This window comes from Apaloderma vittatum, unplaced genomic scaffold, assembly GCF_000703405.1.
Source record: "Apaloderma vittatum isolate BGI_N311 unplaced genomic scaffold, ASM70340v1 scaffold26264, whole genome shotgun sequence".
NCBI lineage: Eukaryota > Metazoa > Chordata > Aves > Trogoniformes > Trogonidae > Apaloderma > Apaloderma vittatum.
This window is the reverse complement of record NW_009712514.1, coordinates 24,496-50,535: the sequence shown is the minus strand read 5'-3', so window position 1 is coordinate 50,535 and position 26,040 is coordinate 24,496. Positions and strand designations below refer to the sequence as shown.

General features: G+C 35.6%; 1 protein-coding gene across 1 annotated transcript in view; it reads left to right on the top strand.

Moving 5' to 3' along the window:
- GRIA2 (glutamate receptor, ionotropic, AMPA 2) overlaps nt 1-26,040 on the top strand; it is a gene marked incomplete at its 5' end in the record, with an annotated part of 46,410 nt that overhangs the window by 13,189 nt on the left and 7,181 nt on the right. Inside the window, 6 exons of the mRNA XM_009868024.1 lie at nt 7,269-7,436; nt 7,715-7,819; nt 8,541-8,651; nt 9,757-9,963; nt 10,476-10,846; nt 14,829-15,027. Of these exons, the coding sequence (XP_009866326.1) occupies nt 7,269-7,436; nt 7,715-7,819; nt 8,541-8,651; nt 9,757-9,963; nt 10,476-10,846; nt 14,829-15,027 (1,161 nt within the window). The remainder of the gene's footprint in view (nt 1-7,268; nt 7,437-7,714; nt 7,820-8,540; nt 8,652-9,756; nt 9,964-10,475; nt 10,847-14,828; nt 15,028-26,040) is intronic.

Sequence of the window (26,040 nt, the reverse complement as noted above, 5' to 3'; positions counted from 1 at the left end):
GGAATAAAAGTGAAAGGCACAGAAGGGTGGTGGCAGCTCACAGCTGGAGGGGCATCTATAGCCAAAAGTTTCTTGGATTGGGGGAGTAGGGTGGAGGAGAAGCACTGAGGACTGCTTGTGTGAACAAGGAGAGGACACATGCAGACTTATTGCTGGGGCAAGGCTGGTATTAAGGACCAGTCAGTGTAGGCAGCTGTCTGTATTACCCAGTATGGAGTGGCAGAAAAGCAAACATGAAGTGTTTATTATTATTCTCTGCCAGCAACTGTATTTTTGGTAATATGAGCAACCCAGTAAGATTGGTGTATTTAATTCAATTACTATTTTACTTTGAATTAGATGGGAACAAACAGGAAAAAGCATTTTATATTGAGACAATAGGCAAATAATTATGCCAGTTGGGATATCTGAGAATTGATAATGACAATAAAGAGGTGTTGTGGTAGTATTGCTTTTTTTCCTATTATTTTAAAATTTAATATTTGAATTTTATTACTATTACTTTATTACTATTTATTTATTACTATTAGTTTTAAATGGCAGGTGTTGGAAATTTTTAGAACACTGCAATATGTTTGATGAGAACTCTCATCTTGTTGATTGTTTTACTTTTTTTATTCTGTTTTTAATTTTTCTCTGTTAAGTGAATTTGTGCAATGTGTAATATCAAGTCCAGATACCCCTCCTACAGGTTATTACAGAGAATGGTAATGATTCAGAAACTATTAAAACCAAATTAAATGATCATTTAGTGTGCCTTTATTTAATAGACTAGTTAAGAATTCCAATCTAAAGATCCTCATGAAATTCTAAATTAGAGTAATTTCTGTTTGCACCATTGCTCAGCTTCTAGGGTAAGTAATTTATTTCCATTAATCTATACAGGACTTCCTGTTGACAATGGGTAAAAAATAATGTAGCTGAAGAGCCTAATGGAGTTTTCAGGTTTTTATTATTCGTATAGTATCAGTCATTTTATAAAACAGAATGATCTAATCCCTCTTCTACGTTTTTCTTTAATTGCAGCAACCATGAATTAGTCTACTAGAAAATTATGTAGAATGCATTTTTATGATTATCCCAATAACTTTCTCCTGGTTAAAAGGTCAACTCAGCGATCTTTACCATAGTTGATAATGCTTCAGTGGCTATTTTTATCATTTAAAGAGTAGTGATTGAAGACTATTTCTGTAAATATTTTAGTAAAAGAGCATTTAGATTTTAAAATTTGTATCTCTTGCAAGTCACATTTGCTTACTGATTTATGCCTAATCTTAATTTTTTAAGAGGAAGTGACTTTTGGGATAGAACATAGGGATTTAAAGAGATTCAAGTGTATTTTTCAAGTCAAGCATTAAAAACCAAAACAAAATACCCACAAAAAAATAAACAACCCACCTCCCCCTCCAAACAACAACAAACCCACCATTTTAACACTTTAAATGCTCATACTAGCTCTTTCAAATTCATTAGTTACAGGATGATTTTTGAGAGAAGTCTTTTGCCTACCTATTTGCATTAATCCTCTGCTTTAAATTTTCTTACTGGGTTTTTTTCTCTGTTGTAACCATAGGCTTCAGTTTTTGCTGCTGGACCCTGTTGATTTTCAACACTTGTAATAGTGACATACTCTTCTCTAGCTTAGCCCTGAAGAAAAAGGTTTTATTTATCATATGGTGACAGTTAAAAAGGCATATGGTTTTGGTGGTTTACAGTAGATTAAAGGTGATTTTATCAACAGTGGCTTTTTGATTTTGCAGGTGCATTATGTTTAAAGTTAGAAGTAAGATTACACAAATATTTATAAAATCTTGGGGTTTTTAATCATGGAATCGCGGAACATTTTCGGCTGGGAGAGACCTTCCAGATCATTGAGTCCAACCTTTGTCCCAGCCCTATCAACATCACTAAACCATGTCCCTCAGCACAACATCCACCTGTCTCTTAAACACCTCCAGGGATGGTGACTCAACCATCTCCCTGGGCAGCCTGTTCCAATGCCTGACAACCCTTTCAGTAAAGAAATTTCTCCTAATATCCAATCTGAACGCCCCCTGGCACAACTTAAGGCCATTTCGCCTTGTCCTATCACTCACAGACCAACCCCTCAGTCTCCTCCTCTCCTGGCTAAACAGCCCCAGATCCCTCAGCCATTCCTTGTACAGCACATGCTCCAAGTCTTTTACTGGCTTGGTAGCCCACCTCTGTACCCTCTTCAGCACCTCAATGTCTCTCTTATTTTGTCAGTATGTGTATTTTCCACAGGTAGTGGTATGGACTAGAAGAAAACAGTGTATTTCTTTATGAGTAAAATGCTGTAGGCTCAAATCCAAGTAAATGATTTTTATTATTTCCGTCAAGCTCTATGGATTTAAATTCAAGTAAATAGTTTCAATGTTTTGTCAAGGTCTCGGGTCTTTTTGATGATACGAAGTTGACCAGGATTAAGCTTTAGGTTTGAGAATTAGGAGGTTTTAAAAGCTTCTAGAAAAATGGAAAAGAATAGCGCAACAACTAAGAGAATTTTTAAGGAACTTAATAGAAGGAAGCAAGTTTAGACAGCAAACTTCTCAGCCATTGAGTAGTGACTGAAGACTTCAAGAACCTTGATCTGGATTTGTCAGGCTGCTTCCAAATATTTTCCAAAGTGTGTGTAATACTATCCATTTCAAAATATCCCCCCAGATACATTAATTAAAGACTCTTAACAAGTAGATGACCAAGTTGCATTAGTTTGATTACATCAAAAGTCACAGGAAGTAGTTGCCCAATTCCTTTACTAGTTCTCGACGAGTAACTTTGTCTTTCATTCTTTTTGCTTGTGAGTTTATATATGTATATACCTAATTTTATATATAAACATGTAGGAATGCTTCTATCTCTGTATACCAATCTTCATTTCTGAAATGACAAGCAATCAGATAGTTCTGTGAATGTTTTGACCAAACCCCACAATTATTGTACAAAGGCAATTCTGCTTTTGTGGTATACACTAGCATTCAAGTAGAGAAATACTTTGTTGTGGGAAAAATGCACTAAATTCAGGTGATTTTATGGAATATAATTCTCAAAGCAAAATAAAGCTACAACATGTATTAAAACAAGACAGCATTTGATATCCCAATTTAGTCTGTGTATGGTTTAGCAAAGTATTACAAACAAGGTGATAAAATGTGTAGTGAACCATTGGAAATATAATTACTAATATAGAGCAGTAAGCTGAACATTTGATATACCCACAAGCTACAAAACCACATAGTTTGTGTCTTTGCTGCCTTTAGTGTGTATTTTTTGGTATTTAAATATGTTTAAATACAAGGAAAAATGCTGAACATTTGCATATACCCATTGATTCTACCCACTTGCTCTTGCAAGAAAGAGTATTTCCTGTAATAACTCTCTTTAAATCTTACCTCTCTCCAAGGAAAAGTACTTGCATTTGATTTTAGACCTATTGTCTCTTAACCTCTGTTAGTGATACAGTGCCCCTTCTCCTGTTGTTCCAATAGCAGCCCCCCCTCACTTGGTGAGGAACCTTCTGTGCCTGTTTCAGACTGATTTCAGACTTTTTAAATACTGCTTCAGCTGGATATGCCCTTAAAACTGAGGTCTCCTTAGTGTCTTGTACTCCAACACTGCATTCTTTGACTCTGCTGGTACAGCCTCTGCCCAAAATATCCTATTATTTTGTTTGTCTTTCTCACTGTTGTGTTAGATTAGGGCTGAAGGGCTAGTTCATAGTCCCCTAGAGTGGTTTTAGTTTGTTTTTAGTGTGCCTACAGTGTAGACATGTATCTAGGCTGTTCACCCTGGACTCCTCCAGTAGCCTCGGAAGTCACTGGAGATCACATTAATGGACTCTAAAACAGGATTCATTTAATCTTAAAAGTATCCAACAGATCAAATGATATGCCTTAAAATACCTATTATTTCTCTTCTCTGACTATAAAAATAACAGTAAATGAGATGTCAAGAATAGATTTAGACATTGCAGGAACCCAAATCAACTTTTTGTCATTCAGAATACTTCCCTTTTTTCTCTTTTTAATGCTATATTTTAAATCTCTAGGCCTATCTCTCAACTTCTCTCTCTTTAGTGCATGGACAGGCATTGAGTTAAACACAGGATTAACAGGCTAACGTTACGTCTTTTTATAAAAACTTATAGCTTTAAAATATAGGTATAAAAAATCTTGTGCTTCTGGGACTGTCTTCTGCAATTTCATCTTCAGAAGATCTAATTACGATTGTACAAAATAGAATACTGTGCCTTTTTAGTTGAGGATTTCTGGTATCTTGTGAATTTTTGGAAAACAGCTGCAAAAGTCAACATCTTGCTAATTTTTCTTGAACACCATATGATTTTTAAAGAGTCATAGAATGCTCTGTGTTAAAACAGACCTTTAAGAGTCATCTAGTCCAACCACTCCCATAATGAACAAAGACATCTTCAACTCAATCAGGTTGTTCAGAGCCCTGTCCAACCTGACATTTCATGTTTCCAGGGAGAGAAAATTTACCAGCTCTTTGGGCAATCTGTTCCAGTGTTTCACCACCCTCATTGTAAAAAATTTTTTTCCTTATATCTAGTCAAAATCCACCCTCTTTTAGTTTAGGACCATGACCCCTTGTCCTACCCCAACAGACCTTGCTAAAAAAGATTGTCCCCATCTTTCTTATAGGCTCCCTTTAAGTATAGAAAGGCTGCAGAAATTTGCCCCCAGAGACCTTCTCCTGCTTAGCCTGGGATGACTTAATTTTGTCTTTAGTTTTCAAATTCATCTTTGCAATTGTGGCTTACAAATTTTATTAAGATCTACAGTACATTTCAAATTTAAGTTGAATAAAATCAGGCATGGACCTTGTGTTTTCTCTTATTGGCAATTAAAGAATTCATTTCTTTAGAGAAAATTCTTTTCATGTGACATGCATGCAATTCATGTTTCATAGCAAATAACTAATATGGGAGATTCTGTAGGAACTGTAGGATAGTTCCTATACCATTTTATATTAAAATTGCTGACTTTATCATGTAAAACTGAAAAGAACTGAAATGAAGTTAGGAGATTTACACTGCTGCAAAAGTAGTTGAATGTAAGAGCCCATCCCACTTCCATAGAGTAATATTCCAAATAGTATTCCCACTTATTTTAATAGTGCAGGTCAGAACATTGATGAATCTCCAGTATAAAATGAAGTTAATAAGACAGAGCTAATGCATCCTTTAACTTATGACAGTGTTATTTATTACCCAGACACACAAACACAGAGACACCCCTCTGCGTGAGCAGGTTATCTGTCTGTCATTTCTTGTTTATGGTAATAAATACACTTTGTTTTAGTTTGCCAACTTTACACCTATTTGTTAAGCTATAGGTAGTTTTAATGAACCCCTTGAAGGTCATTAGGAGATGAAAGTGTATGCAGAATAAAGCAGTAAGAAATGATGCATGGGCTGTTTGTTTTCGTGGCATCTCCAACAACATGAAGGTGTAAGATGCTTGTAAAATATTTTGAGATCCTTAGATTAAAGCATGTGGATTTTAGATATACATGCAGATATATACTGATAGGCAAAGCCCTGTGCAAACTGAATATATGACTGAGTTGTAAATAATCAAGCCAGTAATTATATACTACAGAGATAATATTCTTGAAACAGCACATGAGACATAGAATAACTGAATTAGGTAGCACTATAACTTCTCAATTTCAAACTCTTATTTTCCCTGATACTCAAAGTATTTTCAATTGTTAATGACGCTGCTGGATCCAAAGTTTCTCAAAGCACAAGTGTGCTGCAATATGTTTCTGTGCTGCAAAGAGCTGTACTTGAAGAAGTATTGCTAGTGTAGTCTCAAAAAAAATGTCAGGGTCTATTCTTTTCTCTCTGTTATCTTCTAATCTTTAAATCCATGTGCACCACTTAATTGCTGCCACTCCAGTACTAGAAAGTAGTTTTGGCTCCAGTCAGTCTTTCACTTCATTCTTGAGCTATTCTCATACCTTTAAAGATTTCCATATAAGTCATCGAGAGAGCTTTCTTGAGGAGATTCACACTAATCCCCCAGTAAACTTATCTATCTGGAAGAAAGAGTTCCACCTTCTCTTTCTTCCAAAGATCTAACAACTGCATGCAAAAATGACCTCAATTCAGGAGCCTGCCTTGGTTACAATTACAAGAACCTTCTGCCTGACTTGAGCTAGCTAATTAAAATTCTCATTAAAGTCTGAGCCATTGAAGCAAAGAGCCAATATATCATTTCTCTCCACTTTACAGTTTATATATTTTCAGCATCTAATAGCCTTCATAGGGATTATTGCATTCATTCATAAGGCTGTAAGTAGTTATATTCTGTCCTATATTTCCAAAAATGCCCCTTATATTTGGCATAACTGCAATGTTCAGGACTCATAAAGGCCATCCAACAAAGTCCTCAGTGTATGTGTACGTGTGGTTGCTTTTCAGTTAGTTAAAATGTAAAACTTTCCAGTCACTGGAGGTAACTGCTTTCGACTGTTTAGCTCCAGCTTCTTATGCATGTGATTGCAAGATTCTTCTCTATTTCTCAGAAATTGCAAAAGTCTTTCTATTGTGTCACATTAGGAACATGCAGCTCTTCCTCATCTATATTGCTCTTTGAGGGCATCACTCCTTCCAGACATCTCAGTCCAATATCTGGTTTTGTGTAGTGTTGACAAGGTATTGCATACTTAAAAATAGCTACTCCTGGTTCTTTGAATTTAATAGATGAAAGTTAAGTACACATGTACAGATATACGTTGTTTGGTTTTGTGTGGGTATATGTGGGAGGAGATGTAGTCTAGAGATCTGTATATAAATGCATCTCCATAAAGAATGTAATAGAGGAATAATTTCTTATTATTAAAGGCTAAGTTAAATAGTGAAACTTACTTCTTTTTACCCCTTTCACCTCCACGGACATCCAGCCATATCTACACACAGAACTATATCACAGTTGTAGTGAGAAAGGAATGCAATTCACACTGAAAACAGCTGCAAATCTTCAGTTTAGACTTCCTAGCACTGCTGCTAACCATTCCAATGGAGAACATTTCATTAATTTGCATAGATGCCCCTTGGAGGGTAGTGACCTCCAAACTAAAGAAAAACTGGTCTGATTGCAAATATATCTTACTGTCCTTTTTATTTTTTATGTTTCTGTGTTTATTGGATGAATGAGAGGATTGGAAAGTATAGGGGAGCGGAAACTATTTTTTAATTACGTATTTCCACTTCTTTTCAGTATACATCTGCTCTGACCTATGATGCTGTTCAAGTGATGACAGAAGCTTTCCGTAATTTGCGTAAACAGAGGATTGAGATCTCCAGAAGAGGAAATGCTGGAGATTGTCTTGCAAATCCAGCTGTACCCTGGGGTCATGGTGTAGAAATAGAAAGGGCATTGAAACAGGTAGCTTCCCTGGAGTAAATGCTGGGATGTGTGCATGTGTGAAATTCTCTGTTAATGCTTGAAAGAACTGTCCAGTCTCTAAACTGCCTGGCTTTTGCTAGGAATAATGTGGAAGTGAACTCCTCAAGAACATGTCTTACACTAAGATAATACATTGTATATGAAAAAAAGTCTAAATATTTTTTTAAAAATCAGTAATCATTTATGGAAGCACAAAATACATTTTCTAAAAAGAAACAAACTTAATTGTTCTACCACTTTCATCTGCTTCTGTATAGGTTCAAGTGGAAGGTCTAACAGGGAATATAAAGTTTGATCAGAATGGAAAGAGAATCAATTTTACAATAAACATCATGGAACTCAAAAGTACTGGTCCTCGGAAGGTAATTTGAATTGTTTTGCAATGTCTTTAAAGATTTTTACCATGCTAAGCAACGGGTTAAGGTAGGTAATGAAACACTGTAGATTAATTAAAACTTGAGTTATGCAAATATTTATTCATAGGACTATTCTACAATGGTCTTGCAGAACAAAATAAAAATATATATTAGTTCTTTCTGAAAAATAGGATTTGTTATTTCTGGTAAGTACAACATATAAGCGTATTTTACTTTCAGCTTCGTGGATTAAACTTTTCGTTTTCTGATCTGAATTGCTAAATGTGAGCCAATATTTTAGGAAATATGCTTTTAAATGATAAATGCAGAATACAACTTTTCAGTGATTTTTTTTTTAAAATGTGATTATCTTTCTGCTTTAATTCCAAAACTTTCAGGAAAAGCCAGCTTCTCATGTCTTCCTAATATGGAGTATTTCGTAACACTTTCAGTCCTACAGTGTGTGATGTGGATACTAATATCTGTTAATATTTGAGTAAAAATGGTATACTTGTATTAGACAGATTAAAGTGATGTCATAAGCTCAATCTTTTTACTATTCATTATAGTCTTTAACTACATAAATAGAAGTATTTACACTGGTAAAAATCTGTAGCTAAAATACTTCTCTGTGAGCATAAATCAAGGGCATAGAAATAACATGCTTTACCTTTTCTATTAAAGTTCCCGTTCACTGGTGTTTGTTCATCCTATAAACTCTCTTTAGATTGGATATTGGAGTGAAGTGGACAAAATGGTTGTGAATCCTCTTGATGGCCCTCTTGGAAATGAATCTTCAGGACTAGAGAATAAGACTATTATTGTCACCACTATTTTGGTAATTAACCTCATATCTTGTCAGGAGATAGTCTGTCCTACAGTGATTTCTTTCTCGTCATTGTGTTAGCTTAAATGTACTGTCTTTTTATTATTTGAGGCTATGACCTGTTATTCACTACGATACATAAATAAATCTGGAAATTAAGGAAATGCATGGGATTCAGTATCCAGTTTTGTGTTGAACAAGACTAATGGTCATTGATTGAACATCCTAGAAAGTTAAAATTTTTAGTCCTGAAAATGGAAATTAAATACCTGCTTTCAAAGGACAGGAATTTTGAAGCGCAGAACCATAGTGTTAGTTTTAGAGAATGGATTTTTCCAAACAGCACAGAGACTGCTTCTTATGCTTCAGAACTGTACCTGCTATGGATTGGTAAAGTGTAAAATGAAACGTTAAAAGTTGTATTCTAGTTGTCTAGAAAATATATACTGTCGTAGAACAGCATTTTTCTGTAAATTACTCAACTTTATCAGTTTGGACAAGTCACAGGCTAGCACAGGAATTTCACTGGTTCAAGAATAGTTCCGTAACAGCTGAGCAAAGAGGAGATAAATTACTTTAATACAACTTATGACTCATCACCAGTTTTCCTGATGATAGAACTTTACTGCACAGTTATAGATCTCTTAGCTATTGTTTGTGTAGTAACTCAATAAAGATGTAGCTTGGAGAGCCTGCAGTGTTTTCCCAGGAAAGAATTTTCTTGCATTAAGTCTACAACAAAAGTAACTAAATACCTTTACCTTCTTCCATCCAAACTGTATGAGAGAAAGAAACTGATTTTGGAACTTACTCTTTCTTCTCTGAATGCATAACTCCTGTTAACATTCATGGTCATTATTAACATACTGCTGGGAATCACTGTGCCTGTAAGTATTGTTATTTGTGTATGGCTACGGAGAATGCAGCTTTTAAGTGTGTTAAGGACATGTTACATTAATAAATAACAGCTAACATATACATAGCATGTATGATTCAGATGTTATTTTCTCTCTTTTTTTTCACATGTAAAAGGAAACATATTAATCTGTGTTTCCTATGTTTCAACTGATACATCTATCTCTTTACCAAGTAGCTAAGGCAAGTTCTTTCTGTGCAGGAGTCCCCATACGTCATGATGAAGAAAAATCATGAAATGCTTGAAGGAAATGATCGATATGAGGGCTATTGTGTGGATTTAGCTACAGAAATTGCTAAACACTGTGGATTTAAATATAAGCTCACAATTGTTGGGGATGGCAAGTATGGGGCAAGGGATGCAGACACGAAAATCTGGAATGGGATGGTTGGAGAACTTGTTTATGGGGTAAGAAAATCTTTTATATTAAAGCCATTGAAGATGACTAATGGAAGGACTGGGATTTGGTTCAGTTTTCTTTGTAGAGTACGGGAAAATTATCTAATTCCTTTGAGAGAGAATTAATAACTTGTATTGACATGAAAAAATTTGTAAGGAAAACATGGAATTAGATTATAAATGCTAATGAATTTTGGAGGAAATGAATGCATATTTCATTCTTCTCACCAGGTGAATGGCAGTGTACTTTACTAACATTTCCAAATATCGTATACTTTTAAAAGGGCATCTGTGAAAAAGAAAGCTTGGAATATGCCAACCATGTGGTTATATGTATTTCAGTAACAAGAGTTTCAACTAAAAGCTTCTGAAATTCTCCATTGGATGTTCTTCATGAAACAAATGTCGCCGGTCTCTCTGTTGTCCTGTTTTCCATTTGTGAAATGCAATAGAAACTAAATTGTTCTTTGCACTATTCATTGCATTATTAGCTATTATTTGCTTTTTTTCTTTCTTTACAGAAGGCCGATATTGCAATTGCTCCATTAACTATAACACTGGTGAGAGAAGAGGTGATTGACTTTTCAAAGCCCTTTATGAGCCTGGGGATATCAATAATGATCAAGAAGCCTCAGAAGTCCAAGCCAGGAGTGTTTTCATTTCTTGATCCGTTAGCATATGAAATCTGGATGTGCATTGTTTTTGCCTACATTGGGGTCAGTGTAGTTTTATTCCTGGTCAGCAGATTTAGCCCGTACGAGTGGCACACTGAGGAATTTGAAGATGGAAGAGAAACGCAAACTAATGAATCAACTAATGAATTTGGGATATTTAATAGTCTCTGGTTTTCCCTGGGTGCCTTTATGCAGCAAGGATGCGATATTTCGCCAAGGTTGGTTACTCACCCATTTTAACTTTGTGCATTTTTAGTCTCAGCCATCTCAGCCGGAGGAGGTTCATGGTGCATATATTTTCACTCTCAGAGCGAAATTAATTGCTCTGTCTTTTCCCTTCCTAAACTCACAAACATCCTTGAAATAACAGCAGTTGTCTGTGACATAGGGTCATGATGTATTTGATCAGTATTGCCTTAACGTTGATCATACATTTGCCAAGTGAAGTTATATACACCATGCAGAGACTGTAAAATGCATAAGGTTCAAGTCATTCCATGCCTTCTTGGAGGGGTACCGTGTTTTTGCTGCATATTCCCATTTTACAGTTGATAGTGCATACGTTTCACAACAGCTGTAATGGGAAAAAAGGGTAACGTACTAGTCACAGACTACACAGACAGCACTACCCATCTAAAACTCCCTACGCACCACCCACTGTTTTTCTATAGGAGAACCTTGAACTGAAATAAAAGTCATGCGATGGCTCTTATTTCATGTGAATACTTGCAAAACACTGCTGGTTTTCCATGGCCTAATTTTACAAAAGTCACAAAGGAAAGTGCTAAAATGAATTTGAAGGTCCAGTTTGTAAATGCTTAATTCCTCGTGGATTTTCACCTACTTTATTAGGGACAATTGTAAAGCACTTAAGTTAATTCCTTTGTATTTCCCTTGTGCAGAAGTGGTTCTAGCCTTGATTCAGCAAAGTCGTAAGCAGGTAGGTAAATAACTACTTGCTGCTTGAGCAAGCTATAGTAACAAGTGAAATAGGGCAACTGAGTTTAAGAAAATCAGATCAGAAGACCCATCTAATTATATGAAGCAATTTAAGTTTCTTCTAAACATCCTAAAGTAAAACAGGGAACAGAGCAGTTTCTAGTGAGTCTAGTGGTTAGTGTTCAAAATAAATGACACCAAGGGAGCATTTCTTACATATAAGTTGTATGTTCCAAAAGGCACACAGCAAGTTTACAAGTTGTTCTACTGTGGAAATAGCAGAACATTTATTGTGTGAGACCTTTAGTGATTCTGTGTAAAGAATCGCTAAAAAAGGAGGAGATGGATTTGACATGTGACACAATAAGAATTGCATACAAGAAAGGAGACTGGAGAGAGAGGTAACTGATTCAGGGCATGAGCATGAGAAGCTGTATTAGTTTCAGTTCTGTGGGTTTTTTGTATCAATTACATACTTCACAGTTCTAGTTGTTTGCAACATCCTCTATTAGCTACAATATTATTTTTATTGAATCAAGGCCATAGTAGAATAAACATCTTTTTATTACTGCTATTATTTTACTGGCTATTAAAGCATGACAGTTGTTTTACACAGCTTGATAACTTTTGAGAAGTAATGTAAGAATAATGATAGTAAATGGTCATCATAAAAGATGCATGAAACTCAATTTTGGAGATTCAGGATGTAGTTTTAGTGAAATGTTTAACAGCACTTTATATCATGACAAACATATTTTTGAGGAAAGGAGCTAGTTTGTATATTATCTGTTTATTATAAAAATAGAAAAGGACTGAAAGCACCTCAGTTATTTTTGTTCTTCTGTGAAAACTATTTGCTGTGAAGTTTGAACTCTGCAAATGAATCAGAGTAGATATGAAAAAGAGTATCTTCAGGCATCAGCAGAATATCTTTGTGAAGTTATATTTTGCACTATTGCTACCATCATTTCTCTAATAAAAATGAAAACCACTGTAAGAATTTCAGAGTAGATGAGTAAGTAGGGCTTCCTGACCTCTGAAATAAAAGGTGATGCTGAGTAAGACTGGACAGCCTGGAAAAAATGGTCTGCAGTAGCAATCCCCCTGTTGTCTTCATGGGTTGCATGGAAACAACAGAGTGTAGAGTAGAGTAGAGTAGAATGGAATTAGAACAGAATAGAATAGAATTATATGATAGTGATAACTTATAGCAAAGTTTTCTTCATCTTTTTTGAGATCTGAGTGCCCTCTTAGTACTGCCATACATTTGTAAGTATAAAATAATACCTTTGTAAGTATAAAATGCTGTGCACAAATTTAGGTAATCATGCACAGGAATTTTTGGTTTATTATTTAATGATCCAATGAATGAAGTAATTGTAAAGTTTGTGTTCATACTAGTGTGTAATTATCAATCTTTAGGAACTTTTCTAACTGTACATAAAGAAAGAAATGGTTTATTTAACTGGGACAGACCTTATGGGAAAAATTTGAATAGAAACGACACCTCAAAAAAATGGGCTTATAAACTGTCATGAGGGAGCTTAATGTCTGGATTGGCACTGAGGTTATTCTTTTTCTGTGAAGTCCCTGGCAACTTTGGTTGCTGACATATCATGGACTTTTGAACATTATTATCATTTATAGCATATGTCATCAATACAATATAAAGTGCCAGAAAACTGGCAGTTATTAAATACACATTGTCAGAGTATTTACCTTTCAAATATATATTTATCATATAATTCGATCTTTTAATTGTAAAATTATTTTATAGTTGGACTACATCCATGTCAAAATTACTATGTAATAATTTTTCAAAGGGGACAGAAAGCATATTTGCAGAATGCATCTCAGTTTAGAAGGAACTTGAAATAATTTATTTTCTATGGTCCTTTTTAAGAACATATTCTGGACCTTATCTTGATTTTCAAGAGTAGAGTGAATTAGTGATTCTTTGTGACATGGAATAAATCTTTTCATGTCTGAATTATTACGGAGATTTTATACAATAGCAAGTTGTACAAATAATTTACCCAGAATTGTTTCTATTTATTTTTGTTCCCAGTTTAAGAAATCAGCTTTACATAATTATCATGTTTGAATGTGTGTATATATAGAGAGATAAATGTATTTGCCAGAATTAGTTTGAAGTCTCAGTTGCAGTACAGTAGACTGGGTGAGTGATTTGTAATTTGTTTACTTAATAGATAGAAGAGACACATCAAGATGTAGCTAAGCTGCTACAGTGCCTTAGTACTAGACTTTCAACTACTTTCACATTTCTGTCAAATAATTAAGCATATCTCCAAAGAGTATGTACTCCTTCTTATAATAACTTGTTTGGGAACAAAGTAGTAAGTAATTTCAAAGCTTAAAGGATCATTAGAAAAATGTCAAGTCTGACAGTAATGGCAATATGAATATTTCTCTTCTATTAGTTTTCTAGTATTGAAAATCATTTAATTTCTATAGTTGTGTGCTCTATAATGTTTTACATATTTTCTTGAGCTCTCTTTTCTTCTCTCTTCTTGAGCAGGAGATGCAAAACAAAGATCGATAAGAGCCCACCTGCTGCAGTTAAAAGCATCAGATTATTATTATTATTTAAAAATATTTTTTCTTCACCATTTTTCTGTAATTGTTTGATGTCTAGCCCTCAGTTTGTTGAATGCTTATATCTTTCAAAGGCTGTGTGCACTTTTAAGTTTATGGGTATTCCCTGGGCCAGTTTTTGTTGCAAATAATTCTCTTTGTTTCTCAGTATAGATTGTCCGTAGTAGCGTAAGCCATTGTTTTGTGGAAATCAGTCTTTGTCTAAACGTGCTAGGAAAATAAGCAAGCTTAAGGCACTTAATTTTTTTAAGTGTGTACTGATTTATCTGAAAGCACTGTTTCACTGCTTTTGTTTGATCATCTTCATAATGTCCCACAAATTCACTTCTGACGAAACGACAAGCTTATGTGTTAAATATAGCACGTTATGATGGGAGCAGTTTCCTTTCAGGCTGTTCAGAACTTTGAAGAACTGGATCACTAAATTCTCCCTAAAGTAAACTCTGGAGTCCTGATTTCAGCAAAATCCAGGAGATGTACTGGAGTATGCCTTGATTTTCCATCCGATTAGTATGCAGAGCTGCACTGCAAGATAGCCTGAAATGCTTTCTTATAGTATATTACATCGTTTGCATAAAACTGATGACGTGTTCCTTTTCAGGACTTTCATTTCACTTTACGAATCCATTTCATACTTGTTATTAGATCCCTGTCTGGGCGCATTGTTGGAGGTGTGTGGTGGTTCTTTACCCTCATCATAATCTCATCCTACACGGCTAACTTAGCTGCCTTCCTGACGGTTGAGAGGATGGTGTCTCCCATTGAAAGTGCAGAGGATCTTTCCAAGCAAACAGAAATTGCTTATGGGACATTAGATTCTGGCTCCACTAAAGAGTTTTTTAGGGTAAGAATTTCTACTTCTTAGATTTCTGTTTTGTTTCAAATAGATCTTCACTCATGTAAAAGTGTTTACCCTAGGCTTTATTATAATGTTGCCATAAAAATGTGCTATGTCCAGCCTAACTCGCATGTGTAAGGTTTTTTGTTCATTATCATTACATTTTATTATCTATTCATAAATACAAAGGTCATGGTATTAATATGCAAAGCAAAAGTGGCTGCAAGGAATTGCCTAAAAAGTATTCTGCTGTAAAGTGAAATGAGGGTGTGTTCAGGGAAGGGAGTTGATGTTATTTATCTGTGCTGTAAGACAGAAGCAAATGATTTTAAACAAGGCTATTTAATAGCTGTGCTGTATTTTAAGAGGTTGCTCAGTGAATGCTAGTGAGCAGAGACATGGGAAGGTGCACAGTCATGTTTTTTCAAGCCTGCAGGTGGGTGACAGGATACAACCCTGTTGGCTGCTGTAGTAAATCCATGCCTACTTTTGAAAAAAGTTACTATTTGTACTGCATTCCAGTAATGCCTTAGAAGCCTGTCAGCCTTCACCTTTTACCTCTGTGTATTTCAGTTTTAAAAATGCATGAGGCTTCCAATGTGTGAGTCTCAGGCTGCCCTTGAGACACCACCTAACATAGTGAAATCCATCCAGCAGATGAGTGAGACACAAAGGCTGCTGCGAAAAACGCCACGACTGTTTTGCCTTGTCTGTCTGTTCTGCATGTAAAATGATAGTGGATCTGAAGTGCTACAAGTATAAAAAACTTGTTTTTATGTTTTTCAATGGATGATGATAGTGTTAGGTTTAAAGAAAATGTATTTTTAAACAACTATGAATATTATGCTTACATTTCAAACATAGCCTGCTACGAAAGCAAGTTCTCACAAACATTTTTTATGTACTGTATAGTTAGAGCAGTAACTGCTAGAATATGGTTTTCACTGGGTCCTGTAATGCGTACTTAACTGGTAACGTACTAAATAGGAACCATACTTGTTTCAACTACGGAACATTATTTTTTCATTTTGATAGGTCCAGTAATAAGACATCTTGCTGACTGCACTCCTGTTGGCTAAACCAAAACTAAGATCAAGTGTGTAAGCTAGTAAACATAAGATTGGATTTCTGCTAAGAGTGTTTAGAAGCATACAAGCATGTGTCTCTGGCTTTGTGAGCATAAACCTTTTAAATCATGGCTATACTGGCAATTGAATGTCAACAGTAGGGTCAGTTCTTTTGAACAGTCTCTCTTTAGAGATTTTTAAGCTCTCTTTTAAAACAATGTTTGTATGTGCATGCATTGGTGTGCAGTTTTTGAGGTCCTGGCACATATATACACCCTGGCACATATATACAATTGTTAGACAACTAGTGTTTCCGGTGATTACCTGAGCATTAATAACTTACTTTTGTAAAAATCAGGTGGAGGATTTGTGAGGGCATATGCTTCACCTTTTGTTAAGTTAGCTTTGGCTCTGCACAAACACGGCACTGATGTTCTCTGGAAATTTCTTCTTAGCAATTTCTGTCACAAATAAGTTGGTGCATTATGTGTAATGCAGCTTCTTAGCCTGATGGCTCTATCTACTGTTTGCTAAAAATCGGTTAAACTTGCCCAGTTATTTTTCAAGAAATAACAGCTGACAAAATTTCTTCCTGGGGGACCTGAAACTCAAGTTTCAAGAATGAAACTCTCAGCTGAAGGCAATGTGAAAGGAGTTTCTAGAACTAAAATTTCACCTAGAGTATTTCTGTATGCTGACTGGATTGGAGTGGATGTGTGATTTTTACGTGACCCGAAATTAAGACTCAAATTCTTTGAAACACTGGAAACAACCTTTTTGTCAGCAAGCCAAAATGGACTGCCATTTTCTCTCTCACTGTCATGAATTAAAAGAAATGTTTGATGTTCTTTTTCTTATTTTTTCCCCCACAATTAGCCTGTTTTCTCTTTAAGAAGTGGCATTATTTACAAGTTTGTTTCCCATTAACTGAGTGTGTACTGGATTTAAATCTTCACTAGTAGAGCCCTAAGTCCTGGAATAGCACAAAATTTGAGATCATTGTATACTGAGGATGAGAACAGTAAACTGAATTTTCTTTGCTACTAAAACATCTTTTCCGAGAATACTTTACTAAGTGAGAAAGATTTTTCAGCATTTTCCAAAAAGAAATATTCAGCAATAAGCTAGATGGTGAAAGTTAGCTAAATATCGTATCCCGACTAGCAGAATATGTGTATACAGTGTTAAATGAAAGAGATGAGTTCAAGTCTTTGTCCAGCTTCTGTGACTTCTTAAATGGCATGAACTCATTGAGATGTCTCATGAGCTTGGGTAGGTGAGGGATGTCACACTAGCTTGTTCTCTGTTTTTAGATTCTAGTCTTTCAGATGCCTACAGTAGGCACATACTTGTTCATGTCTGTGCCTGGCTCCAATGGCTACCACAGTGAATAAAAGTAATCCAGATATAGGTTAGAAAATCTCAGGTAGAAGAAAGACAGTGGCTCACCACACACCCTACAGTCTGGGAGTAGGTGCACAAGCTAGTCTGTATCAATGGACTTCGAGATAACAGCCTTGGCACTCATGGCAAAAGATGTATTGCCTTTGCACTTTACCCTATTTTAGGTATGTACTCCCTAGCTTTAAAGGTACTACAGACTACTAGATGATATTCTTGCCAACGAAGAGCATCAGTTGGCAGCAAATCAAGAGATATAGAGAAATTAAAAGGCATTGTACTCTAGTGTTCCTAGCACTGTTTTAAGATGAGAAGCAGGAACTTGGTACATCCTGCATAGAAAATACCAGTGCAGAAATAATGGATTTTTAAAAAAAAGGTAATGACAGAGCTTCAGTGAGCAGTAAAAATCAGCAAGAAACTGTTACTTCTTAGCAATGATATTATAGATACGCAGATTTTCTTTAATGGCAGATCCATCAGTTTGTAAATTCCAGAATATATAGTAGTTTTCGTCAGGAGATCTCAAAGTTGCTACTAGCAGAACTGCAAGTATGATCCATCTTCAGAGTTCTGTTTCACTTCTGATGCTTAGTAGTGCCTCTTAGACCTAGAGGTTTTAGAGTTCTTAGGGCAACTGAAAGCCTAAACAAAGTATATAGTGCATTGGTGTTACGTTTTCTCTTGGGTTTACAACCTGAAGTAATGGGCGAAACATTGAAGAAAATTTGTGTGGCTGGGTTTTCTGGAAGTGTGTTGTTTTTCTCAAATCGGTAGTGGATTGTAGTGATGAGAGTGTGAATAGGACTACAAGCACAGCTTGGAAGGTTCAGGAGTTATTTCAGCTGATCTTGTATATATGCATCATCTCTATAATTGTCAGATTGCAGATACTACTTGATGATGTGGTAAATCCCTCTAGTACATACTATTGACACTGTCCACAGTCACACAGTATTTTTACCATCGGTGATTTCTCAGCAGCTGCTGTAAATGCAGATGTATGAATTAGGCAAAACACATAGTTGAACACTAGCTGACTTTAGTCACTAACCCAAGAAGACAGACTACTGCACACCTAACACTGCAGAAATTAATTTTAAATCTACAGCACTGAAAGAAAGAACCAAAGTACAACCACGTAAGTATGCAAGCTTCACATTCACTGGAACATTTCCATGCTTTCCACCTGCTTGAAGACATATTGAAAACTAATATCAAAGAGAACAAATACGAAGTAGTTTTAAGATTCAGTCATGTTCTTGCTGTATCCCTAGATCTATTCATCAAAAACATTTACAAACCTAGTATACAAATGAAATCAATCATGCTACCTTTTTTCCAGTTTAAAAGATGGATTGTAACTAGTCCCATGGATAAGGTAAGAAGGCATCTCAAGAAGAAAAAATGATGTACAGAGCAATAATTAGGCTAATTTACATTCTTTTTGTTTGCATTAGGTTTTAGTTAAAATCTTTTTGTATGTTCTGTATGTACCTTTTTTGAATTATTAGTGTGACATGGACAGAAGAATCTGTTTTGTTTTGATGCCCTTCAAGAGTAGATCCTCTGCCAAAGTAAAAGCAAGCAGAACCACGCCAGAACACAGAAATATTCTTTAGCTTTTGCTGAAAAGACAATGCAGGAGTTGCTTATTCTTGCTTAAGAAGCAAGAGTTCCAGAATGAAAAGTTGGGCATGGGAAAAATGCCAGAAGGATGATAATCTTTGCTGTCTTCTCAATAAGTCCTCTCCCATAGTGAAGAGCCAGGAACAAACATAAGAAGAGCTGAGAAGACCCCTTGAATCATTTATCCTGCAAATGTGTCTGTTGGGAGGCAAAGAAAATTTTGCCTGAAGATTTGTGGTATTGTCTTTTTTGAGGATCTTCAACACAGTCCAGTGCCTCTAGATTTATAAACACTTTGAAATATTGTTTTAAATTTATAAAGGTATTTAAATTGATGATTGTATTACAAAAGGTTATGCAGAAAGAGAAAAAAAGCACACAGAAGAACCTTGGTCTGTCTTTATACCTATCCAAGATATTTAAGCTTCTAAAAAAAACGCACAGGAAATCTCTAAAACCAGTGAGAAGAAACACTTTTTTTTTAAATGGAATTGAGGTAAAAGATTATGAATCATACCTCAGCCTCAATTTTTGAAGTTTGGGATATGGAAGAGTTATAGAACATATCACAGCAGCCTTTGAGAATCAAAGGAGATGAAATCTTCTGTAACTTCTACCACAGACTCGACCCTCTACTTTAAGAGGCAGGGGCCTGAATCTGTGAAGGAGATACGGTTAGAGAGTACGGGTCTGCATTTTTTTGGCAGAAGAAGAACGTATGCAGCTGAAATACTGAGGAGAAGTAGATCTGAGCACTGAGATAATGCAAAGACTGTCCTTTGCATCCAGTAGCATATTAGTGAAGACACGATTATACTCTTTTATGGTCTAGAGGGTTCAAGTGATTGGTTTTCAGTTGTTTGAGTAGTTCTTGAGGTCCTTGCACCTGGGAAGCACATACAGGAATTGATTTAGGCTATTGTGAAAGCCATTCTAAAAGAAAGAATGCAGTAACCACTACTGCATTTTTTTTCCTCAAAGCATCTCTTTCTGTTATCTTCCAGGTTTCATTTTATTCTTTCTCCACGTTACCCCAAATCCTAATGTTTTTAGCAGACAACTCAGTGTGAACCCAGTGATCAAAACACTGGGGCACTTCAGAACCTAGTTAGATATATTACTCAGAAAGCTTAATTCCAAATTAGTATTTCTGTAGTGTTTATTAGATTTAAAATTTAGTCCTTTATAATAGAATTTTCCTTCCTGGTTTGTAAGGACAAATTCTATCTGATGAAAGAAACATACTATTCCCTGATCTTGTCTTTCAAGATTTCACAAAGTTTTCTTAGATGTTCTAATCATAGTATGCTCTGTAGTAGGTAATTTTGTGCTGGCAAAAATGCATTTGCAGCAAAATAGTTTGAAGATTCTCCACTGTTGTGTAGTTTATTTTGTAAATTGATATACACTAAGTAGAAATGGCTATAAGTTCTGTCTGCACTACTCCTGGGGGCAGACCATTCCATAATACCACACTTTTATTTTCCAGCCTAAATATATTTATAACTAGTTTATCCTCAATTGTTATGGAACATTAATAATTGCTATGTAGATTTTTTTCTTCTCAGTGTTGATTTTCCTGATTTAGTACAGAGCAAGTGTATTTTTTTCCCTGAGCTTTCATCTCTATCAAGAAACTATATTTATTCTTTATTTCCACACAAGGCCTTTTGGTCCCTGATCATCTCGTAGCGCTTCTGTATGCATGTGTGTCATAGTTTGAACTAATTGTTCCTGAATGTGGATGAACAAAGGTGTATGTCATCTGAGATCTCAACAATGCTTTATACAAAGGCATTAATATTTCTCTGTCTTTTCTGGAAATAGCTTTCTCCCAATTGTATAATGCTGGTTTCTGGTAATCACTTTGATCGTAGCGATAGATTTACATTTCTTTTCTTCTGTTTTTGTCAGCTGAAGATCTTCAAACTTATTGCAAATTACTGCAAACTTATTTTTCTGACTGGTCCCAAAGTGCTGGACCATGCTTTTGAACTGGAAAGTTTAATTTCATTTCTATCATTCTAGCACTCAGAATTTTCCACTTCTCATATATAATAAGTAAATAATTTCCTATTGTCTGGCTTGATGTGTTTTGATAACCCAGTTTTCTTTTCTAGAAATTCTAGCCATTTCTTTCTTGAAATGTTTTCTCTCTGAAATGTCATCTGAAGCTGTGCATACTGTGCAGTACTTCAGACCAAACAAGCAGTAGTTGCTTTGAATGCTTTTTAATTCTTTTTAAGTACTGGCAGTAAGTTTATGGCTCTAGACCTTGGGAATAGCATCTGTAGTTCACTACAGATCTGTGACTGCATGAGAAAATGTTTTTCTGTTTTGGGATTTAGTTTATTCCCTCTCCCCCAGTATGGACATAGTAAGTTCTTTTTGTTTTGCATCCACCTTGTTTTGATGGTTTCCGTTTCTGTACCTTCATTCCTGTTACTTATACTTCCTTTACATTAATCTCATAAAAAAACCCCGCTAAAATATATGTTCAGATTATGGCCCCGTGTGTTGATTGTCCTTGTTCTCTGCATTTCTTCCCACCACACAGCAGATATACTTTCCTTTCTCCTATTCTTTTTTCACTCATGAGCCTTGAAAATCTGCTGCTGTTTACTGGGGGTTTTTTTCAGTTTAGTTTATATGACACTGTTTCTTTTAGGTTATCAGGTTTCCCCTGATTCAAGCAAGATCCTGTTTACAAATTTACATTTGTATTACGGTGATGTGGCAAGGCTGTAGTATTACACATTGCAACATGACTGTACAACTCCTGTCCCTCTGTCAGTAGGCTTATTACAGGAAAATTAGTTCTAGGAGCAGACAGTGGATTTTCTTTCTGACCAGCACTTCAAAAAGAACGGATGGATTTAGATCATCATTGTGGAAATTAGGCTGAGTGACATTTATCCAAGTTTTTCATGAAATGAGATTGAAATAGCCTGCTTTGATTTTATGAATATGATGAATGATGGGGAGGAATTTCAGTTCTGTTGAAATTAATAAGTCTCAGAGGAGGAGTTATTTCAGCAAGTGTTTTAACAGCAGCTAAATCGTCTTCAACACTAACATCCCTTTGTAAAACGAACCTTCGTGAACACTTAACACTTTAAATCATATGAAGAATATGATGGTAAGGTCCTTGTTTTGTACATTCTTGGAGAAAATTATTTTAAGTAGGCTTTTGAGGAATAAGTTCTTGAGGTAGAATGTTTGTCAGTTTTTGTTAGTAAGAGTAAATATATTAAAGTAGCTCAATATATTAAAGTAGCTCAGTATATTAAGTAGCTAAATTAAATAGTGGAAGCTGGAAAGACATAAAACTGCATCTTAAGAACATGTAAGATATTACAAGTACTGAATTATCAATATATTATAAAATCTTTCTGAACTTTTATTCATCTGAAGTATTCACCCAGTATAAACAAGTTTAAGTGTTTTAAAGTACTTAATCTTGAGCCAATTAAAGAACCTGAAAAACTAATTTTGTCCTTTTCTCTGTGTTTTGGATGTATGAATAATTGATTTACTGTGTAAATTGGCAAGTTAATTTGTTGTTGCACTTTCTAGCTACTGGGGACAATACCGGTTCCCATCCTTCTATTCAGTATGGTAGGTCAACAAGATGGTTATACAAAGCATATTTGAGATTTAAAGTACAAGATCATTGTCTAGTGGAATGTTAGTAGTTTGAGGAGCTATTTCTGTCAATGACATACTAAATGGAGCACCTCAATTTTAAGAATAATAGGTCTTCGAATGACAAAATGGAAAAGTTATCTGATGACCCACAAAATGCAGTTAATTAATTTGATAAAGCTTTGCATAATTTAATTTCCTAATGAGTTTCTTAATGAAGGCAGTATTTTACATTTAAATGGGATGTGTACTTGGTAACAATAATAATTTTTGTAGTCAAAATGCCCAGTAGTGGCACAATATTAAAAAAAACCCAAACATGTTAGCTCCTGGGGTGTTTTTTTATCAGTTACTGTATTTTCATATAAGTGGTTAAAAAACAGGAGGAAAAATATTCATTGTGTGTTATATTGGTGTTGATTGTAATACCAAAGTTATAATTAGCTTTTAACATTTTGTACATACACTGGAGTGTCACCTTGTATTAGCAATCAGCCACAGTAATTAAGAGCGGTGCAGGTTATTTCCACATTCTTGCATCTTTGTAGTCAAATAATATGGCAGTCTACAATGGTTCAGCTGTTTGGATTGCATGATAGCAAGTTGTGAATTTTTTTTATGGAGCACTGCTGTCCTTTTAGGTTTTTGGTGCCATTCAAAAAAGAGGATGTAAGAGAGATGTGAAAGCCCAACACAAGGCATCCTGTGTTCACAAGAATTCTGTTTCCTCATAGCTAAGTCCACTTTTGCTGACAGCTACACACTTTTCCAAGTGCAGTCAAAGTATGATGAAATTTTACATAACAGTGTAACATGTTCTTTTTTCTTCCTTTTCTTTTCCACAGTTTATTTGCATTAGGATAACTATACATGCTTTTTTAAGCTATCAGATACTATTGGCTCTATTAGTGACCCTACGGATGTGCATACACAGAATGGTAGATGAAGGTCTCTAAAAACTGCCCTTTTCTACGTTCTTTAGCTTTGTAGAAACAAATTATAAAAACAAAATGATGAAGGAAATAAAACTACAAAGTTCTGAAAGCAGAATGTATTGCTAATATATTGTGTAGCAATACAAACAAAAATCTTAGATATCCCCTAGGTAGCAGCTGCAAGCTGCTCTTATCTTTTTCTGAATCTAGACAAGGTCACGGACTGGGTAGGGATCAAGACTCTAAGCTATATGAGTTCCAGCGTGATGTTTTTCAGTGTTCATGGCTGTAGAGGCCATGGCAAATTCTGAGTGCTATTTTCTCATGACATTTTTCATTAATGATTTTTATTTCCATGGGTGCTGGGTCAGGTATTCCTACCTTCATTTATACGGCAAGGACCCTGTGAGCCATCTAGTGGGAGGTTTCTTCTTAACACTTGACCATTTGGGAAATCTGTTCCTTGCGCCTTTTCCAGTTCAACCATCCAGCACCCACCCCTGTTCGTCATGGGACTGCTCTCTTGCTTCCCACATACCTGTTGTGGTCAGATTTCTGTGAAGGGACGGGGGGATGGGGAGCTGCATTTTTTTTGAGATTGACTGACGAAAGCAGGACAAACTTTGCTAGACCTCTCTTACTTGATGCATATTAAAACCTGTAAAAGGTCATTTTAATAAACTATGAAACAATGAGAGAAGAAAAGGCAGTTAAGTCAGTTTATAGACCTGTTCATGACAGTTCCCTAACTGGAATAAAGAATATTTATTAGAATATTTGTGCAAGAAGAAAATAATGGTAAGTCATGAAGTGTCACTGTAACAATTTTTATAGTGCTGTCGAAGACTTGATGTCCATTGCTTAGTTTATAGTGGTAAATCCCATGCAGCAAGTTGGATATATGCTGGCAAATGAATGTTGACGTATGGTAGGAATGGGAGAGAGCATCTGGATTTAATTAGAGTGTAAATTCAGAGAACGAGAATTCAGGGAAGATAGAGCTCCTTCATATGAGGCTGGGGACTTTTGAGTCCAAGCCTGAGTGGGCTCAAGAAGGAGGAGATTGAGCGCCCTGCAGAGCTAATTGCTGGTGGCTCTGCTTCCAGGGAAGTGAGCCACAGTGGCAGGACACGGGGAATTGGTCACAGAGGGCTATGTACTTAGGACTTAGACTTTCTATATAATGCTCTGGTGAAGCTGATGGAGTCTGTCAGACATTAAAAGGCCTGGCTGACTTGGAACTGCAGGTGGGAGTCTCGGGCATGGAATTCCATTTTTTATCTATTAGAGGCACTTACCTGTATCTATCCATGCATCAGGTAAATTAGGCAAAGAAAGTGCAATACTGACTTTTTACGGATAGCTTAGTGATAGTTTATTTTGTGAACAAGATGTTGCGGTATACCATTTTTTTTTGATTCCTGTTGTTTTTAGGATCGTACTTTTTAGGATCTTGGATGGAACAAAACAGTGCATAAGCAATATGGCAGATATTCCAAGAATCTGAACAACCACCTGTGCCTTCAGCACACAGGGTTTTTCTCAGTTACTCTGTGCATGCTGAATATATACAGCTCCTTTGTTATTAATGGGTATAGTATGTGTACATCAATAGATCAGAATATGTAAGAACTGACCTGCAAAGGAACTTTGAAAAAGGCAGCTGTGCCAATGTATGTGTAGATTCTAGTAATAGTTGGACTATTTAGATGTTAGAAAACTTGCAGTAGTTCGTAGTACTGCCAGAACTTTTAATACAAGTAGAAATAAAAAGACTGTGGAGAAATCTGAGTTTCAGAATCTTCCTAGACAACATTTCTGTACAGGAAAATAAGGGTAAGTCTGGGAAAATGATAATGTTGTACTACAAGAACAGCGAAGTCTTGGTAGATGGTGATGGCATTACTGATGCTTTTGTATTTGATTTCTTTTTAAAAAGGTGTGATTATAGATGTTATAGCATAATTGCAGTTCTGAAGTGTCTGTTTATAAGGTGTCTCTACTAGGGAAGTGCTTCTAGTACATTTTAACATAGTCCATATTTGGTATACTTGCACATATAATATCTCACAAGGTACTAAGATAACTACAGAACCCAGTGGTCTTGGTTTTCTACAGCAAAGTAGAAATGTAATAGTAGCTGGTTTACATGCAACATAATATTTAATTTGGCAGTAGTTTATTGTTTACTTCATATGATGAGTTGTCTTTTCAAGAAATTTGTTTAGGGTTGATTGTCACCTACTGGTATGTCAACTGGAACTGGTAGTTCTACAGGTATTTTGATCATGTAGTGTAGAATGTGAAATGTGAGCACATCTAGGTTACAGAGGGTCACTTGA